Consider the following 15095-nt stretch of genomic DNA (forward strand, 5'->3'; position numbering starts at 1 on the left):
ATAACAAATCTCATTACATACATTTCACCCATAACCAAAATTCTCTATAATGAATGACATACCCAAATAAATGCAGGAAAACCTTGTTTATTTGCTAAGTATGAGTATGCCCGAATGAAATAAGGTATTAGGTTGCATTAACATCTCGCGAGGAGTGGGCTAACGATGACCGCTGTGGCACTGCCATGATGGCGGCTGTACGTCAGTTTATCTCAGCAGTAAACAAATTCAGCACTTGCACAAAAGGTAGAAGCATTTATTTTAAAAGCAGACCGTCGTTCAAAGTGAAAGGCGCCCTGATACAGGCGGCGACTGGACTAAGCGTCGTGGTAGGAGGAATCGCTGTATATCAACATTGCACGACCCGGGACCGTCTGAAAGGGGGCAACAAAATAAGAGACCAACATGCGCTGATTAACCAGCTCCCAGCTGTGGCAGCAAAAGAGAAGGTATGGCTCGAGAAATACGGGCACCGTAAAAATACTGCGTGAAACAGGCGTCCTCGCTGACGCTGTAGTTTTATAAAGTACAGTGGTGCGATCGGTTTACAAGAAAACGAGACTTCTTGTAGAGTTTTATATGCCTTCCATCAAAGGCGCTCTCCACTAGGGAGAGGTGCTGAAAAACACCATGAATTGGGTTTTTGTGAAATGTCCTCACTACGAGAGGTTACGCAGAGCAGTTAGGATGTGCACATGCGAATAAAATTACACTCCTAAAACGTATACATTATAAGAGTTTTGTACTATACCTACTATTTCTATAAATATGGCTAAAATTATAATGTGGCTTTATGTGTTGACATGGATAGCATGTTGCAGTGCTGTTGAATGATACGATGTTGTAGCTAAGGAGATCAAAAGAAGGAATATGTTTGATAGTTTCTGGTTGCAAACAACTGAAAAGACTGATATAGCCCATGGCCTCTGCCCAGTCCTCTCAGCACTTGGTGAAAGGCGAGAATACAAGGCTCCACCCCCTTCTTGGCATAAGTCCCTCCAAGTTTGGCCAGCAGCAGTCTGTGGGGACTGCCTGCATCGGTTTGTTGGATCATTAAACTGTACAGGATTGACTCAGACCTCCCTTACACTGTGTTCTTTTTTGTCTTTACTCTCTTATCGCCTCTGTGTGGGGTGGGGGAGGAAGAACATGAGGGGGGGGGGGGCCTTGGATGTAACCTTGACTTGTGGATTGAGACGCAGGAATCCAGAGTTGAGGTAACTGGACACGGGAGCCTGGCAGTGAGGCTGACATTTGATGTGGGTAATAAGTACCAGGGGCATACATTCCCAGGGTGTTTGCCTGGTGCCCGGTAGATCTGGCTGCCAGCCACCTGGGAAAGACATCAGCCCTGTCCTCGTGAGCTCAGGCTCCTGACATGGAGGCTTGTGGACATTTGGGTGTGCAGTCGCGTGGAGGAATGGCAATATACAGACATCCATCTGCTCCATTAGTAACCATTAAACACACACACATACATACACACAGAGAACCATTGTCCAGGCAAGTTTGGGTGGAAATGTAAGGCCTCTGAGCAATTCAGTTTAATCATTGTAGTGGGAAGTCTTAGATGAGTACTTGAAATGGCTCAGTACATCTTTTGTAAAATGTGTTCCTGAATGACTTATAAATGGTTTATTTCTATTAGTGTTAATAATATTAAAAACATTGTTTTTGTATTATTGTAGATCATGATACCTGCTGCTGATGAAGGTATGGCAATGTCAGCCCATGAACAGAGATTCCGGTGGTTTAGTTCAGTGGAATATGAAGGACAGCTGTACATGACACCACTGGACTTCATTGAGTCAGTCACAACAAGCGAGCCAAAGAGTAAGCACTAATCTAAAATGTTTCACACACACACACACACACACACACACACACACACACACACACACACACACACGTACAGAGAGATGGACAATTGTAAAATTGTAGTGATATATATATAATCACTACAATTTTACAATATACATACATAAGATGGTAAACTTGGATTCCTTTTATCCTCAGTGATTTGTTACACACCTTTTTCACACAAGCATACCACCCAGCAGATGCTTTAAAGGTAGCTATGACTGGTTTCTGCTTATGAAGTCATAACACCTGCATGGAGATTGCCATCTGCACCAGTGTTACACTTACACTCATTTCTATTGCAAAAATCTGTGAAAGCATGTGAGAGTATGCAGTCCTACGAATGGGAATTTTAGATTGCTGTTACACATGGTAGAAGTTAACATCCAAATCAGTTTAGCTTTGTTTAGCTATTTATCTATGTTTTTGTGTTTTATCTCTGTGTTACTGAAAGAAAGAAACATTATACCTAGGATATTTTCCCCTGAATAATTTTTGTTTTGACCCTTTTCCACTGTGTGGTAAAACACTTGTATATTAGAAATAATTGATTTTTTTCCCCACATATTTGGCTCTGTGTAGGGCCTGAATCAAGGGTTTGGAGTGTAGCCTCAAAACTGCTTTTATTGACTTGTTTTCCATGCTGCAGAAGGAACAGAGATTGTGTTTCCTTAGTGTTGCCTGGAGAATTAATAAAATGCTGAATGAAATAACTGGCTCCATAGCTAATGTTAATTCTAATGATTATCATCACCTACAGTGGTTGTCAGTGGCAGAAGGAGATCAAAGTCCTCAGAATGTTCCTGTAGTATTATATATGTTACCATAGTGATACGTGTGTGACTGCTGTTAGAGTCATTAGCAGCACAACTGCTTCTTTTTAGATCTTAAGCCCGAGCAGAGGCCGGAGGCTGGGCTCATGCTTATGAAGAAAAGGGCCGTGATGTTCAGAAATTAGGTGGACAGTTCTACCTGCTACTTCTTCATATAGCTGAGTTGGACTGCTTGGAATGTATGGACAGGAATAAAATGTGAACCCTAGTATAATGAGCACACATTGCCTCACGTCTTCAGCCACATTATTTTTAATGGCACAAGCTCAATGGCATAATGGTATTTATTGTTTTATGCCATGGCTGTAAAGCCTGTTTTGAGTGCACTCTGACTGTGCATGTTTGTGAAGGTCTGAGCAGGAAGCCTTTAAATATAACAGAATTTAATTATTTAAACACATACATACATAGAGTTTCTTTTTTTATTTGCTGGGTTATGACTGTTCAATGTCATATTTTGGGCAAAATATTTGAAGAGTAGACTAAAATATATAATATTTCTAATTCATTTGCTTTGTGTTGCTGCATTTTATTAAAAAAAACAAACTCTCAAGGTTGGTTCTGAAGCCAGCTTGCTATAGAAAACTGTGTATTTCTTAATGCACCTGCATTTTCACAGGACAGAGATTGAAGCTTTTTTTTTTTTTTTTTGCAGACTCATGATCGTTTTTTTTTGCTTCGAGGAGGAGAGTTTCATGTCTATAGTCAGACTGCTGAGAGAGGAGGAATGTGTTTAGCCAGTCAAGCATTTTATGACTCTTGCCTTATCACAATAGCAGTGCCTTGTCATTCCTTAGGAACGTCTGCTTATAGTATTATAGAAAAAGGTCAGTGCTTTGCTGTCATATGTCTTGATAATGTCACCTAGGCACATACACAGGCTGGACTATTTATTACGCACAAACAGATTAGTATGCTGTGTTTAAAGTACAATATATTGATGTCCATGCTTTTACTGACATCTAATGACAAGTATTGAGTACCATCAAATGTCCCTTCTAGTCTGAAATTGCCTTATTTGTTCCATTCCAGAAAAGAAATTTTGGAGATCCCTGATCAAAGAGGTATGTTAAAAATGTTGACACGGGTTGTCACTCATATCACTCTTGGATAAGAATTGCTTGAACATATGCATTTTAGTGACATATTTGGGTGTTTTTTTCCATTAATTTTGAAGGATTTAGATAAATTTCTCTCAGACACCCCTCCTGTTTGGAAGGGATCATCAAGACTTTTCAGAAACTTGCATGATAGAGGTGAGTCCTAACAAGTTTCATGCATTGTTTTTCATAGTCATAAGGATATATATTTTTGCATTTAGTAATGTGGCGTATCTTATGCCCTGCAAGCATGTTTAGGTAATGAGGAAGTACATGACAGACATCCTGAAACCTCAATCCTGAAATGCAGCATCAGGGTGTCGTTTTGACTCATGGTTTGGAAATCCAAGCTCTTTGTGGATTGGAAAGCCAGGACAAGAGCTTGATATTTGCCACCACAGTGATCCCGTGGAATGGTCTCAGGGAGTCATATGTGAGAACGTGAGGGAGACTATGGATCAGGCAAACAGCCAAGCTCTGGAAGCACTAGAGGAATGGTAGCATATGAAGACAGACCAGCTAGTAGTCTAGAAAAAGACCAGTCTAGAAAAAGAACAAAGGCTTAAAAATTAGGACTTGACTGATTTCTGTTGTCAGCAATGCCTGTACTTCTCTAATGTGGTGGCGTAAGACTGCAGGATCTGGTAGTGGATGTATTGCTTTCTTCATTCAGAACAACCACCAGATTCTTGGGAGAAAGTGGTGCGTGAATAATGAGGATGTCAGAAGTCATTAAGATGTAACTGCAAGAATATTTTGCAGGTATAAAGATTATTTCTTGACAGAGCTGCATTATTGTATACTTTCATAATAATCCTGCTGTACATATGTATTTGAACCAGTAGATTTAAAGATTTATGGAGGATCTTACATTCCAAAAAATATTTCCAAGTATTTTAAATGCCCACAAACATAATGCTGCTCAAACGTCAAGGTGGAATAATGTTTGGATATCCTCCTGATTGCTCACCCACTTACCTACACCACAGGACAGTGAACCTCTTCCATATACAGGAATTACAATATGGTGTCACTCCTGCATATCTAATCTTATCTTTTAATCTAACAGTCCTCTGAATTTGTTCTAGGGTAAGATCATATATGTAGGTGACAAAAAATCTGTTACATACCATTTGGCATCTTTAAATAGAAAATGATGTTCCCAGCAGAGAGGTAACTGGAGCACCACCCATAACCCAGTCACACTGTAATTCATATATTACTAAACCCTCTATGGGCCCCTTTCTTATTCTGTGGGTGTCATGGATTAAAAGCACTGCAAAAATCCATAGTACATTAAAGACAAAGTAACTACCAGAAATGCAACAAAACTAAATCAACACCAAAAAACATTTTTATTCTGTATTGTAGCCTTTTCATCCTTTTGTCCTAGTCCCTGGAGTTTAAAAAAAACAATACGAAATGACTTAACACAAATTGTTCTTTCCACACAATTTCAAGATGAGTGGTTTAAGGAATGGCACAGCCACTGTGGTAAGACTGTTGCCAAGAATGAGCGAATATCAGCCTAGAGTACAGTGTTGCATTCTAAACACCCCAAAGAAATACGTTATCTGGGCAGCATGTCTTCTATGACCCCCCACTAAGTCCTGGTGCTAGGACCAGGGTTTTAAATTTTAAACTGTTAAATGCTGAAGGCACACTATGGTTTAAGTTTTAAAAAACAAGACTGGACTGAGCTATGAACAAAGCCTTGCTTCAGAAAAGCTGTTTGAAACCTGCAGTGTTGAGACTTGTTCTTGTGGCAGCCCCACAACACTGAGGACAGTATGGATTCCAAGAATGGCATTGGGTTACATCGCTCACCCTGACACTCTGTGTGAATTGTTTCTGTGGAGCTTTGTGCTGAGCATATGGAGTCAAGTAGGAGGTGTACGACTTTTCTCTGTAAGTCTGCAAAACCATTTACCTCCTCAGACAGATTAAGCATTAACAGATCAAACCAGTGGTGTTTTATCACTGTCATGTGCTGTTCATCTGTCTCATTATGACTCACGCAGTTTGAAAAGAATACGATAGGAGTTGAGTCATATTTTTAAATGGAGACATGATCACGCATGATCACGCAGTCTTCGAAAAAGAGTTCTGAAACTAAATCCATCCTAAATAAATGATTCTGAATTATCCTAAACAAATGCAAGTCTACAGATCTGTTTTGAGCACTGGTTCTAAATTTTGTTATTTGTGCTTTTACAGAGAGTTTTCTTTTATCCTTTGCGCCAAGCATATCAATGTCCTTTTCCCACAACACTCAAGCCAGTCACCCTGAACTATCTGCGCTTGAGTCACTATCTTTGCCTACAAACAAAAGCTTGGGAATGCTTTCAGTGACTGCAGCAATTCTCCTTAAGTCTCTCGCCGAGTCCTGACAGTTGTTCTTCCTTTTCTCGCTTTTTCGCACAACAAAAGGCCTAGCAGGCCTGAAAGGCGAACACACACCCCACATTAGGCATCTGCAATCAGTGACAGATCACTTGAGAATGTTTTACACCTAGGAAAACAAACAGAAGTTGGCCTAGGAGCCAGCCGCTAGGGCTGGTTTTGTTTGTATTAGTGTCCGGCCTGATTACTTGAGTTTTAGAGTCTCTATTTGTGTGGAAAGAACACCAAATAGGAGTTAAGAAGGGAATCCCCTCAGATGTTATCAAAAGGAAAAGGAGGGAAGTTGAGTTTTAAATAACATATGATAGTTTGTTTGATTTTAGGGGAATGTTTAGGGATCAAAGAGCATAAATTGTAACAAATATGTTTTATGTGCTCTTTTTCAGGCATCATCTCATATACAGAGTATCTTTTTCTTCTTTGCATTTTGACAAGTAAGTAGGTTGTATATTTTGTGATTTTACAAGTGAGTGCCAGCTTAATTTAAACAGTATATATTTTCAAGTGATGGGGAAATGTTCCAGTGTTCAACTCAAAATATTTGTTGTTCATCACTTTGCAGAACCTCATGCAGGGTTTAGAATAGCTTTCAACATGTTTGATGCAGACGGCAATGAAAAAGTGGACAAAAGGGAGTTTATGGTGGTATGCACTTCTCTCTGATTTTCTTACGGCCGTGCCTGTGTTATGAACTCCTTGTGTCTGTGCGTGAAGTCAAAACGATGACTTTTCCCTGTTTAGTTGGAGGAAATATTTCGTAAAAAGAATGAGAAAAAAGAAAGGAGGGGCGATTCTGAAAGTTCATCTCAACTGGTAAGAGACGCGTTTAAGCGTCAGTCATTGAATCTATTCCTGTTGAGACATTCACTTCACAGTTCTCAGCAATATGCAGCATTTTTATCATGGCAATAACAGTAGGTGTTGGGTAAGCTTAAATGTAAAGTTAGACAAACTGGAGTTTGAATCAGATTTTGAATGGAACGCCTTTTTAGACGACTTTCTATGAAAAGTTGAGAGATGCTGAATTTCAAATGAATCAATCAGGCATCTGATATGTGACTTTGAAACATGCACCGTTTCATCATATGGCAGATCTGACTACTAGCTTGTTTAAAATGTAAATTCCATACTGTTTTTCTCTCTTTTTTCTTGGTTTACATTCTGCATGGCCCTGTTGTATGTGACCTTTGAGAATCTGGAACTGTATGGATACCGCAGTTTGGACAGTGCTGTATGTATCTGAATATATTACAGAAGCATTAAGAGCATGTGTTTGACATGTAGTATTTTTTAGATTGTCTGTTGATGTGTTAGGTCCACTTGAGATATGACAGTCCCTACCGTCTCTGCATGTCCACCGTGATGTTTGCACTAGGAGCAGTGGTGATGATATATTTTTTAAGCAGCTGTTTTACCTTGGCTAGTGCCTACAGTGTCTGGACACTTTGACATACACAGTGCAATGTCCTTTTTGCTGTGTAGGGTGTAATGTTTGGATAAAGTCAGATGAAGTGACCCTCATGTGTTGCTGAGCCCCAGAAAGGCAGGACAATGCAGTCCTAATGGATCTCAGCCAAATGCAAACCGAAACATGTCCCCATTGTCTAGAAGTGCAGCCCAATTACGTCGAGGGGAGAACAGATGATTTATGTTACTTGTCTACTGTCAGGTGGCGTTCGCTGAGGCATGGGCTCGTAGATTTCACTTAAAAAGCCCTCACCTGAAAAGAGACGGTTCCTTCAGGACCCCCATGTTTTATTTTTACAGTTACTTGAAAAGTGGTATTTGGGCTCAGGTTACCTTTTTGTGTGACAGGTCTGACCATGAAGAGCAGTGTGCCAATCACAGCTAACACATGAAGAAAGAGTCAGCCCCGGCAGAGATTTGGAAAGCCGGGAGGTTTTTTTCAAACTGTACTCGGAGATTTTGTTCACAGATACATTTTGGGTTTCTCTTTCAGTCCCACCCAGCATGAATCGGCCATAATTGTGACCCGAGTCCTACTACTGGTTACAAAGCAATGGCAGTGTCGATGTTTTGGAATGGGACCGTATAGTGTTTCAGAAGATCAGTGTTGCTAGAAAGTGTGTTGCTCTATTGACCAAACATGTACATGTAGTTTTACATTTTCTCACTTGTTTTGTGAAATTCAAGTACTAAAGAACTACGTTTACCACACGTCACTTTTCCGAATCCCTATCAGTCATGGTAGATGGAAAAAGATTTATAACAATGAAAAATAAATTAAAGATAAATTAATGTTTTTCTGATAATTCCAGAAAATCTGCTGCTCATCAGCTGGCAGTTGAAAGGCACAGGTTTCTGATACATTGAGTCATGATCAAATAATCGTTAGGAGGGAGGCAAACAGATATAGATCTTTTGGGGGTTTTTTAAGAGTGGGATCACAACCAGGTATTGGTGAAAGCCTCAGTAAAGCATGTTAATTCCGTAATGAGTCTTAGCATAAAAGGAAAGACTCCTAGTGCTAACATGTTATGATGACGTACGATGTTGCCAAAATGTGACAAGCGTGCCAAAATGGGGATATACTGCAAAAACAGATTTGGTGTTTGTGAGCTAGAGGTGGCCCTGAGTGGAGCTGTGAAATGTTGCTCCAGACAACCTATAACAGCTGGTTTAATAACCAATGAATCCAGGTTTATGGTGTCTGTACAGATATATAATTTATCATGTCTGTACCAATAACACCAGCAAAGTTGTGCATGACCTGCATGGTTTACATGATGATGATAATAACCTAAAAATATGATCTGTTATAATCTAAACAAATCTGGGGAAAAAACATAAGTAAAAAGATTGTAATTCTGCTTTAGTTTTTTGTCCTGTTTTGATGTCATGTGCATTCATGTTGCAGTCTATCTATGAGCATTCTGATGTCTTTTCTTTAATAACTGTTTTGATGCTTTTAATAGCTATACTTCTGATATGCAGGTCCTTAAAAAACAACACCCTCAATTTGAACCCAGAAGCTTCTGGGATATACTGAAGCATGGTGCAAGAATAATTCTCTTTTCAGAACTGGTGGAGGTACAAATATCTCATTAGTCTTCAAACTTTAGCAGTGTAACACCATTTATAATTAATTTTCGCTGCTTTTATCTCTTATTCTCTAAGTATCTATATGTCATTCAGAGAGTCCAATGCAAGCATGTAATTTTTTATGTAACATTGTCTCTATCAGGATGCAACAACAACAAAAAAAATCGTAGTTTCAGTGTGTAACAATAAAATATTTTGCTTTGGAAATTAAATACTTTAGGCTTTTGCCAAGAGCCACATCAACATCCTGCAATTTAGTGACCAGAAAGGTCAGTGTGTCTATGGCTATTGGCCACAGTATGTTTCTTTTGTGTCTGTAACATTTTGGGAGACTTAGTGGTGGGCCTTAGGATGAGGTACAGTGGGAGCATGTTCTTAAAGGAAAAGCCTCCTCAGCACCAACATGAGGCCCAACCTGGGAAGAAAGGATACTGATATGAGTGTGCAGTTTTTCTTTTTGGCTTGTGTAACTGGTGTTCTGTCAGGCATGGGTAGCTGCTCCTGATTCCATCCTTGCTATTAAACAACATGTGTAATAACTTTCCAGTGCTTGGTTTGACCCACTCAAAGACTAGGAACTGATACATAGTGAAGCATGTGAAATTTTATAAGCAAGGATGTGAGGCACTTTGTTTCATAAAAGAGATTGAACAGAATGAATCTGGCCGAATCAGCACATTTTGTATGGGCATGATAGTTTTGTCTTCTTCCTGTGCTGTGCACCCACCCTGTGGATAAGCTATTTTTGCCAAAAATGTGATTGCGTTTTTTTTTGTTGTTGTTGTTTTTATGAATGTTGCTTTTTTAGACTATTGTCAATGCTGAATAATGTTTTGTTGTTTGTTTGTTTGTTTGCTTGACTTTGCCTTCACAGCACGTGCAAGAGAATATTACTGACACAACGCTATTGGTGCACTTCTTTGGAAAGAAAGGAAAAACTGAACTGAACTTTGAAGACTTTTACAGGTAAAAAAAACAAATGATGAATGGAATGAATTTGGTCACAACTGATTGCCTTTAAATTATGGCTACATCTTTAAATGAGTGGACACCACTGTGAATAAACCTCTGAGGCAGAGAAGGGGAGCATACATTTGTAGTGAAGCCTGCACAGCTTGTTTTAAGTCATTTACTCAAGGGTGCTGCTCAGCTGGTGGGTGCTACCTTCTCCTAGCGCCATGGGTATCGCTAACTCTGTTGCCAGGTTCATGGACAACCTGCAGACGGAGATGCTGGAGATCGAGTTCCTTGCTTACTCGAAAGGCATGGTCACCATCAGTGCAGAGGACTTTGCCCGCATCCTTCTGCGCTTCACCACCGTAGACCACATCAGCAGTTACCTGGAGAACGTGCGGCGGAGCATGCCGGATGAGAAGGTGACACTTTTCAGCTCCCATCCCAGCCCCTGGGCTTGTTCTGCGAAACAGTTCACTGATCTTTCGGACAGACCCACTTTATGTATGATGCATTGCTGCTGTGCACCGCGGAGCACTGTCAAGAGTTGTCATATGCAGAGTCAGGTTACTACATGACCACATTGTAGTGTCCATACAGTTGTTTTGTTTCCCCTTAAAGGTTAATGTTTATAAACCAGTGATATCAATTAAATAATTAATGGTAACATCAATTGGTGTCCCATAAATATTATGGGATAATAAAATCGATACAATTGCCCATTTTTATCATAAAAATGTAGGATCAGAATTCCTTTCCATGTTATACTGTTAATTCTCTCACAAGCAAAGAATCGAATTAAAATCTCTCAATTTAAATATTGCATAGTGCTAATTCATACAGAGGCTTTACTCTGACAGTTTGTTCTCCTTTGCTTCAGTGCTTCTCAGAAGTGCACAGCAGATGCCAGGCTTAAGAAGTGATGGATACAAAAGAGAATCCTTGTATTCTTTGTGCAAAGTGACCCATGCATAAAGAGGTTACAAGATATTTCACCTTTCATGGTACCTGTTAGTGGATAGCTATCAATGATTAAGGCTATCTTATCACTATGTTAAGAGATTTTTTTATGTAGTTCACTTTGCAACAACAGCAAAGAATCACGTTACTCATTAGTTCATTTGTAAAACAGACACAAGAAGAGCCTTGGTGAAAGAAGAGTGTCTAGTGCTGAGAAATGCATGAGTGAAACTCAATAGATTTCTCGGCTGTTAATCTGCAAACCTCCAGATGTTTTGGATCGGTTCCTTTTTGTCTTATGTGAGAATCAGGTTAATCTTCTTTTAAAAAACCTACAAACATCTTGACCCTTCCTTAAAACCCTCCAATCCCATGGCGCTGACAACTCCAGCCGAAGGCCTGTATCGGGAATTGAGCGGGTATACTTTGACTGTTTGACTAAGTTATTTTCTGCCTTTGGATCTGTTATCTGTGTGATGACTTCAAGGTCTCTTAGACACTTAAGGCTTCCAGTGACTGAGAGAGTGAAGTCTGCAGCAGATAATGTGTTGCTTGGAGTTTGGCATTTTATTATCCAAAACATTATTCTCTGTGTTGAGACATCTTTTGGAGAGTCATTATTTTTTATGGGTTTTGTCCCATGATGGCAGCTCTCATATCCCAGACTCTCTAGACTCTGTTGGTATAGAATATTACTTTTATTGAAAAAAGGGCAAAATATTATTGGGGTGTAATCTACTTTAAGTAATTTAATTGACAACTTTTTCTGATAAAGAGATTCTTTTGCTTGTTGTTGTTTTTTTTTTCAGTTCCTTGTAGGGATCACTTTTGATTCTTTGTGGTCTGTCCCTTATGGGGAATCATGTATACTTGTTTGTGATTTGTTCCTTATAGGGGATCACTTTTGAAGAGTTCAGGACCTTCTTTCAATTCCTCAACAACTTGGAGGACTTTACCATCGCCTTGCAAATGTACAACTTTGCGAGTCGATCAATTGGCCAAGGTGAAATACACTTGGTGAAATAGCTGACATTGCTATTTATATTTTTACCCTAGTCCCCTTGCTATCATCATACAATTAGGCAGATGTCTGACAAAGGAACACTAATTGTCAGTCCATTTTGACACACAGATGAGTTTGCGCGTGCGGTTTACGTGGCCACGGGACTGAAGCTCTCCCGGCACCTTGTAGACATTGTCTTCAGGATCTTCGATGTAGACCTTGATGACCAGCTCAGCTACAAGGAGTTCACTGGCATCATGAGAGGCCGCCTGCATCGCGGCTCCTGGGTAAAGGGGACGGGGTGGGGTGGGGGGGGTGGTCTGTGGCTTCTCGGCTGGGGTTGCGTAAACACCGTTTATCTTCCTTTTACAGCACCGCAGGTGATGGCAGGGTTATGAACCCCTCAGTCTCTTTAAGCAGAAAGCAGTCAGGCTGTACACGGCAAATCCCCGTTGTTGAATTAACTGTTACAGTCTACCTTCTGTATCAAGCTGGAAATAAATGAACACTGCTGATGTAAGGAAAACAAAAATTTACCTCAAGACTGTGAACAGTCGCATGATTTTATGTGGACTAGGAGGGTGAAGTGTTGTATGTTAATCAGAGTTATGTACAGGTGCCTTTGGCCCATGTTTTTCTAGCCAGTCAAAATAGTGAATCATCTTTTTTGTATCATAGATTTGGCTGCTATGTTCTACATTACATTAGTATTTGGATTATTCATAGCGAGGCGCTAGCATTGGATCAGTAACTTGTCTCTAATTGCACAGGTGGCCTTAAAACTCAGTGTCTGCTGGTGCAGTAAAACATTTGCCTGAAGATTTTCTGCCATCTAGTGGTCATATCTAAAACATTTTTTTAATATATGTATTAATTTTTTTATTACAAGGTTATAGCCAGCATCCTAAAGACAATTGTTTTCACTTCCAGCAGAAACACCATTTGCCTGCAGTCTTTGTTGTATGTGATGAATGTAATATTATGGTATTCTAGCACAAAAAGTTATTTGTACTGCTTTCTTCTTGACCCTAGGGATATCGAGGTGAAGAGAAATTCATCTCATTTAAGGCCTGTCTGAAGAAAGAGCTCTCTGGAAAATAACTCACAATACTCTAGATTATAGGACTCTGTAAAGCCTTATTCTTGTTGTGACTTACATAGCCTACATTTTTATCCAGTCTCAGTGAATTTTCCTCCCTTTTTAACAAAATCACAAGCCTTGGTCATAAGACTATGCTTCAGGGAATTTTCTAAATGTACCAGAGCAGCAAAGCAATTGGAACTTGGACACTTTGCCTTAGTATCATATTACTCTCCAATATTAATGCACTGGAGAGTCAACAGACACTAGATACCAGCGTAGCTCTGGGATCAACAACACATGGGATCATAGCACAGTCTGAACATATAACAGTTAGACATATATAGCAGAATAGCAGTTATAAGAAGGCTATATACTGTAGGCCTGTTATACACGATAACAAAGTTGCATAGGTTAATCTTTAGGTATTGCATAACAATTTATAATATTTATTCATTTTAAATGTAACATAATACTAGGTGCTACAGTATCACAGTGTTTATTTTGTTATCAGTAAAGAAATATCCTACAGCCTCACTGCTTTATCAACTATAAGCCAGACTGCACCTCTCACTGATGTTACTGATGTAAGCCACCGAATCAGACGGATCTGCTTCCAGGTGTTATGCTTTTATAAACACCTTCCCAGTGACATGTTCGCAAAGCCCTTTAAAAAAAAAAAAAACACTAAGTGCAAAGTTAAAATAGGAATACTGTGATACAAAGCAGAAACAGGTACTTCAGAACACAGACTGCATGCATACATTTTGACATATTTTATAAATGGAAATATTTTATAGGCAACAGCAGTGTCAGATCTTCTTGGTTCTGTTCTGGTAGTCAGGTGTTATACAGTACTGCCATATTTTCTATATAGTCTTATTACTCATAAAAACTCTCTTTAAACTATTTTGTGGCGTATACCCTAGAGATACACACCATAGAGTTGAAAATGTATGTTTTATGGTAGATAAAAATTTAGAATTCAAACCACGCGATTATGGATGTTGTGTTTATTTATATTGAATAACACTTCTCATTGATATTTTAATCTTATTCTTTATTAATTTATAGTTATTCTTAACTCTATTTGCATATAGTGACCACATTGCTAATATTCCTTCACTAAGCCTTTCCAGTACACAGATCAGTCCACACAAGGCCTAATAACGCAGGCTCTATGATGGTCTGTGAAATAGGGATCACTGTACTGTGAATAGTGTCTGCATAGTGTCTGTGTGCATAGCAAAATAGTGCCTTGATGTTTCTCTCTAGTTACACAGACACTTTCATACTCATTAAAAGTCTTATTTAAATAAAACAATTGTTTGAATTCACAATAAGAAACGTTTCTAATGGAATCTAATCACTGTGTAATAGCTACAGACCAATATGTAACTTTAATTCTATTTATCTGTAAGTTATTGAATTACCAGTGCAAAGCATCCAATACTCTTATTAAAACAGCTACTTTTATCTTTGAATTGTTTTAGGTAGTCTTTGACTCTATCATAGTATGAACAATCTAGTAATTAAGTTGTGCAGCGTATTATAAGAAATAAACCTAATTTAAGGGGAATTTGCTTTTGCGAATTTTTAAGGCTGTATTGCAAATAAAGTACTACAGAGACAAACCCAGCCATGTGTCTTTCTCGTAGTTTGTCGTCTCAAGATGCCCATATCATTTACACTCTTTTTAAAAAATTTTTATTTAGATCTGGTGGGATCGTCTTTACTGGCTACGTTTTCAGCCAGGTGCTCGAAGTGTTTATATGAAATAAGATAACGGAATAAACCTGATAAACGCCACCCCTACTGAAACCTTCAGTAGTCACGCC

The 15095-nt window shown here is 39.1% G+C and overlaps 1 protein-coding gene across 4 annotated transcripts; it reads left to right on the forward strand.

Moving 5' to 3' along the window:
* Positions 1-162: 162 nt before the first annotated feature.
* micu3b (mitochondrial calcium uptake 3b) lies at positions 163-14895 on the forward strand. 4 transcript variants are annotated; one of them, XM_027013006.3, is made up of 14 exons: positions 163-449; positions 1689-1833; positions 3726-3757; positions 3871-3949; positions 6583-6630; positions 6759-6841; positions 6938-7009; positions 7389-7427; positions 9152-9247; positions 10134-10225; positions 10464-10635; positions 12068-12176; positions 12306-12463; positions 13209-14895. In XM_027013006.3, the coding sequence occupies exons 1-14, from the start codon at positions 186-188 to the stop codon at positions 13275-13277; spliced, it is 1458 nt and encodes a 485-aa protein (XP_026868807.2). In that variant the 5' UTR covers positions 163-185; the 3' UTR covers positions 13278-14895. The 4 variants fall into 4 exon arrangements, with proteins under 4 accessions (XP_026868807.2, XP_026868809.1, XP_026868808.2 ...); XM_027013008.3 differs by lacking the exon at positions 9152-9247; XM_027013007.3 differs by lacking the exon at positions 7389-7427.
* Positions 14896-15095: the final 200 nt, after the last annotated feature.

Source organism: Electrophorus electricus, chromosome 16 (assembly GCF_041902795.1).
Source record: "Electrophorus electricus isolate QZ-2024a chromosome 16, ASM4190279v1, whole genome shotgun sequence".
In the NCBI taxonomy this organism is placed as follows: domain Eukaryota; kingdom Metazoa; phylum Chordata; class Actinopteri; order Gymnotiformes; family Gymnotidae; genus Electrophorus; species Electrophorus electricus.

Bases quoted from the DNA above. Each gene is read 5' to 3' on its own strand.
- micu3b (XM_027013006.3), top strand. From the start codon at position 186: ATGATGGCGGCTGTACGTCAGTTTATCTCAGCAGTAAACAAATTCAGC. The intron at 6,842-6,937 runs GTATGCACTTCT...TTCCCTGTTTAG, and splicing joins ACAAAAGGGAGTTTATGGTG to TTGGAGGAAATATTTCGTAA. The intron at 9,248-10,133 runs GTACAAATATCT...TTGCCTTCACAG, and splicing joins TCTTTTCAGAACTGGTGGAG to CACGTGCAAGAGAATATTAC.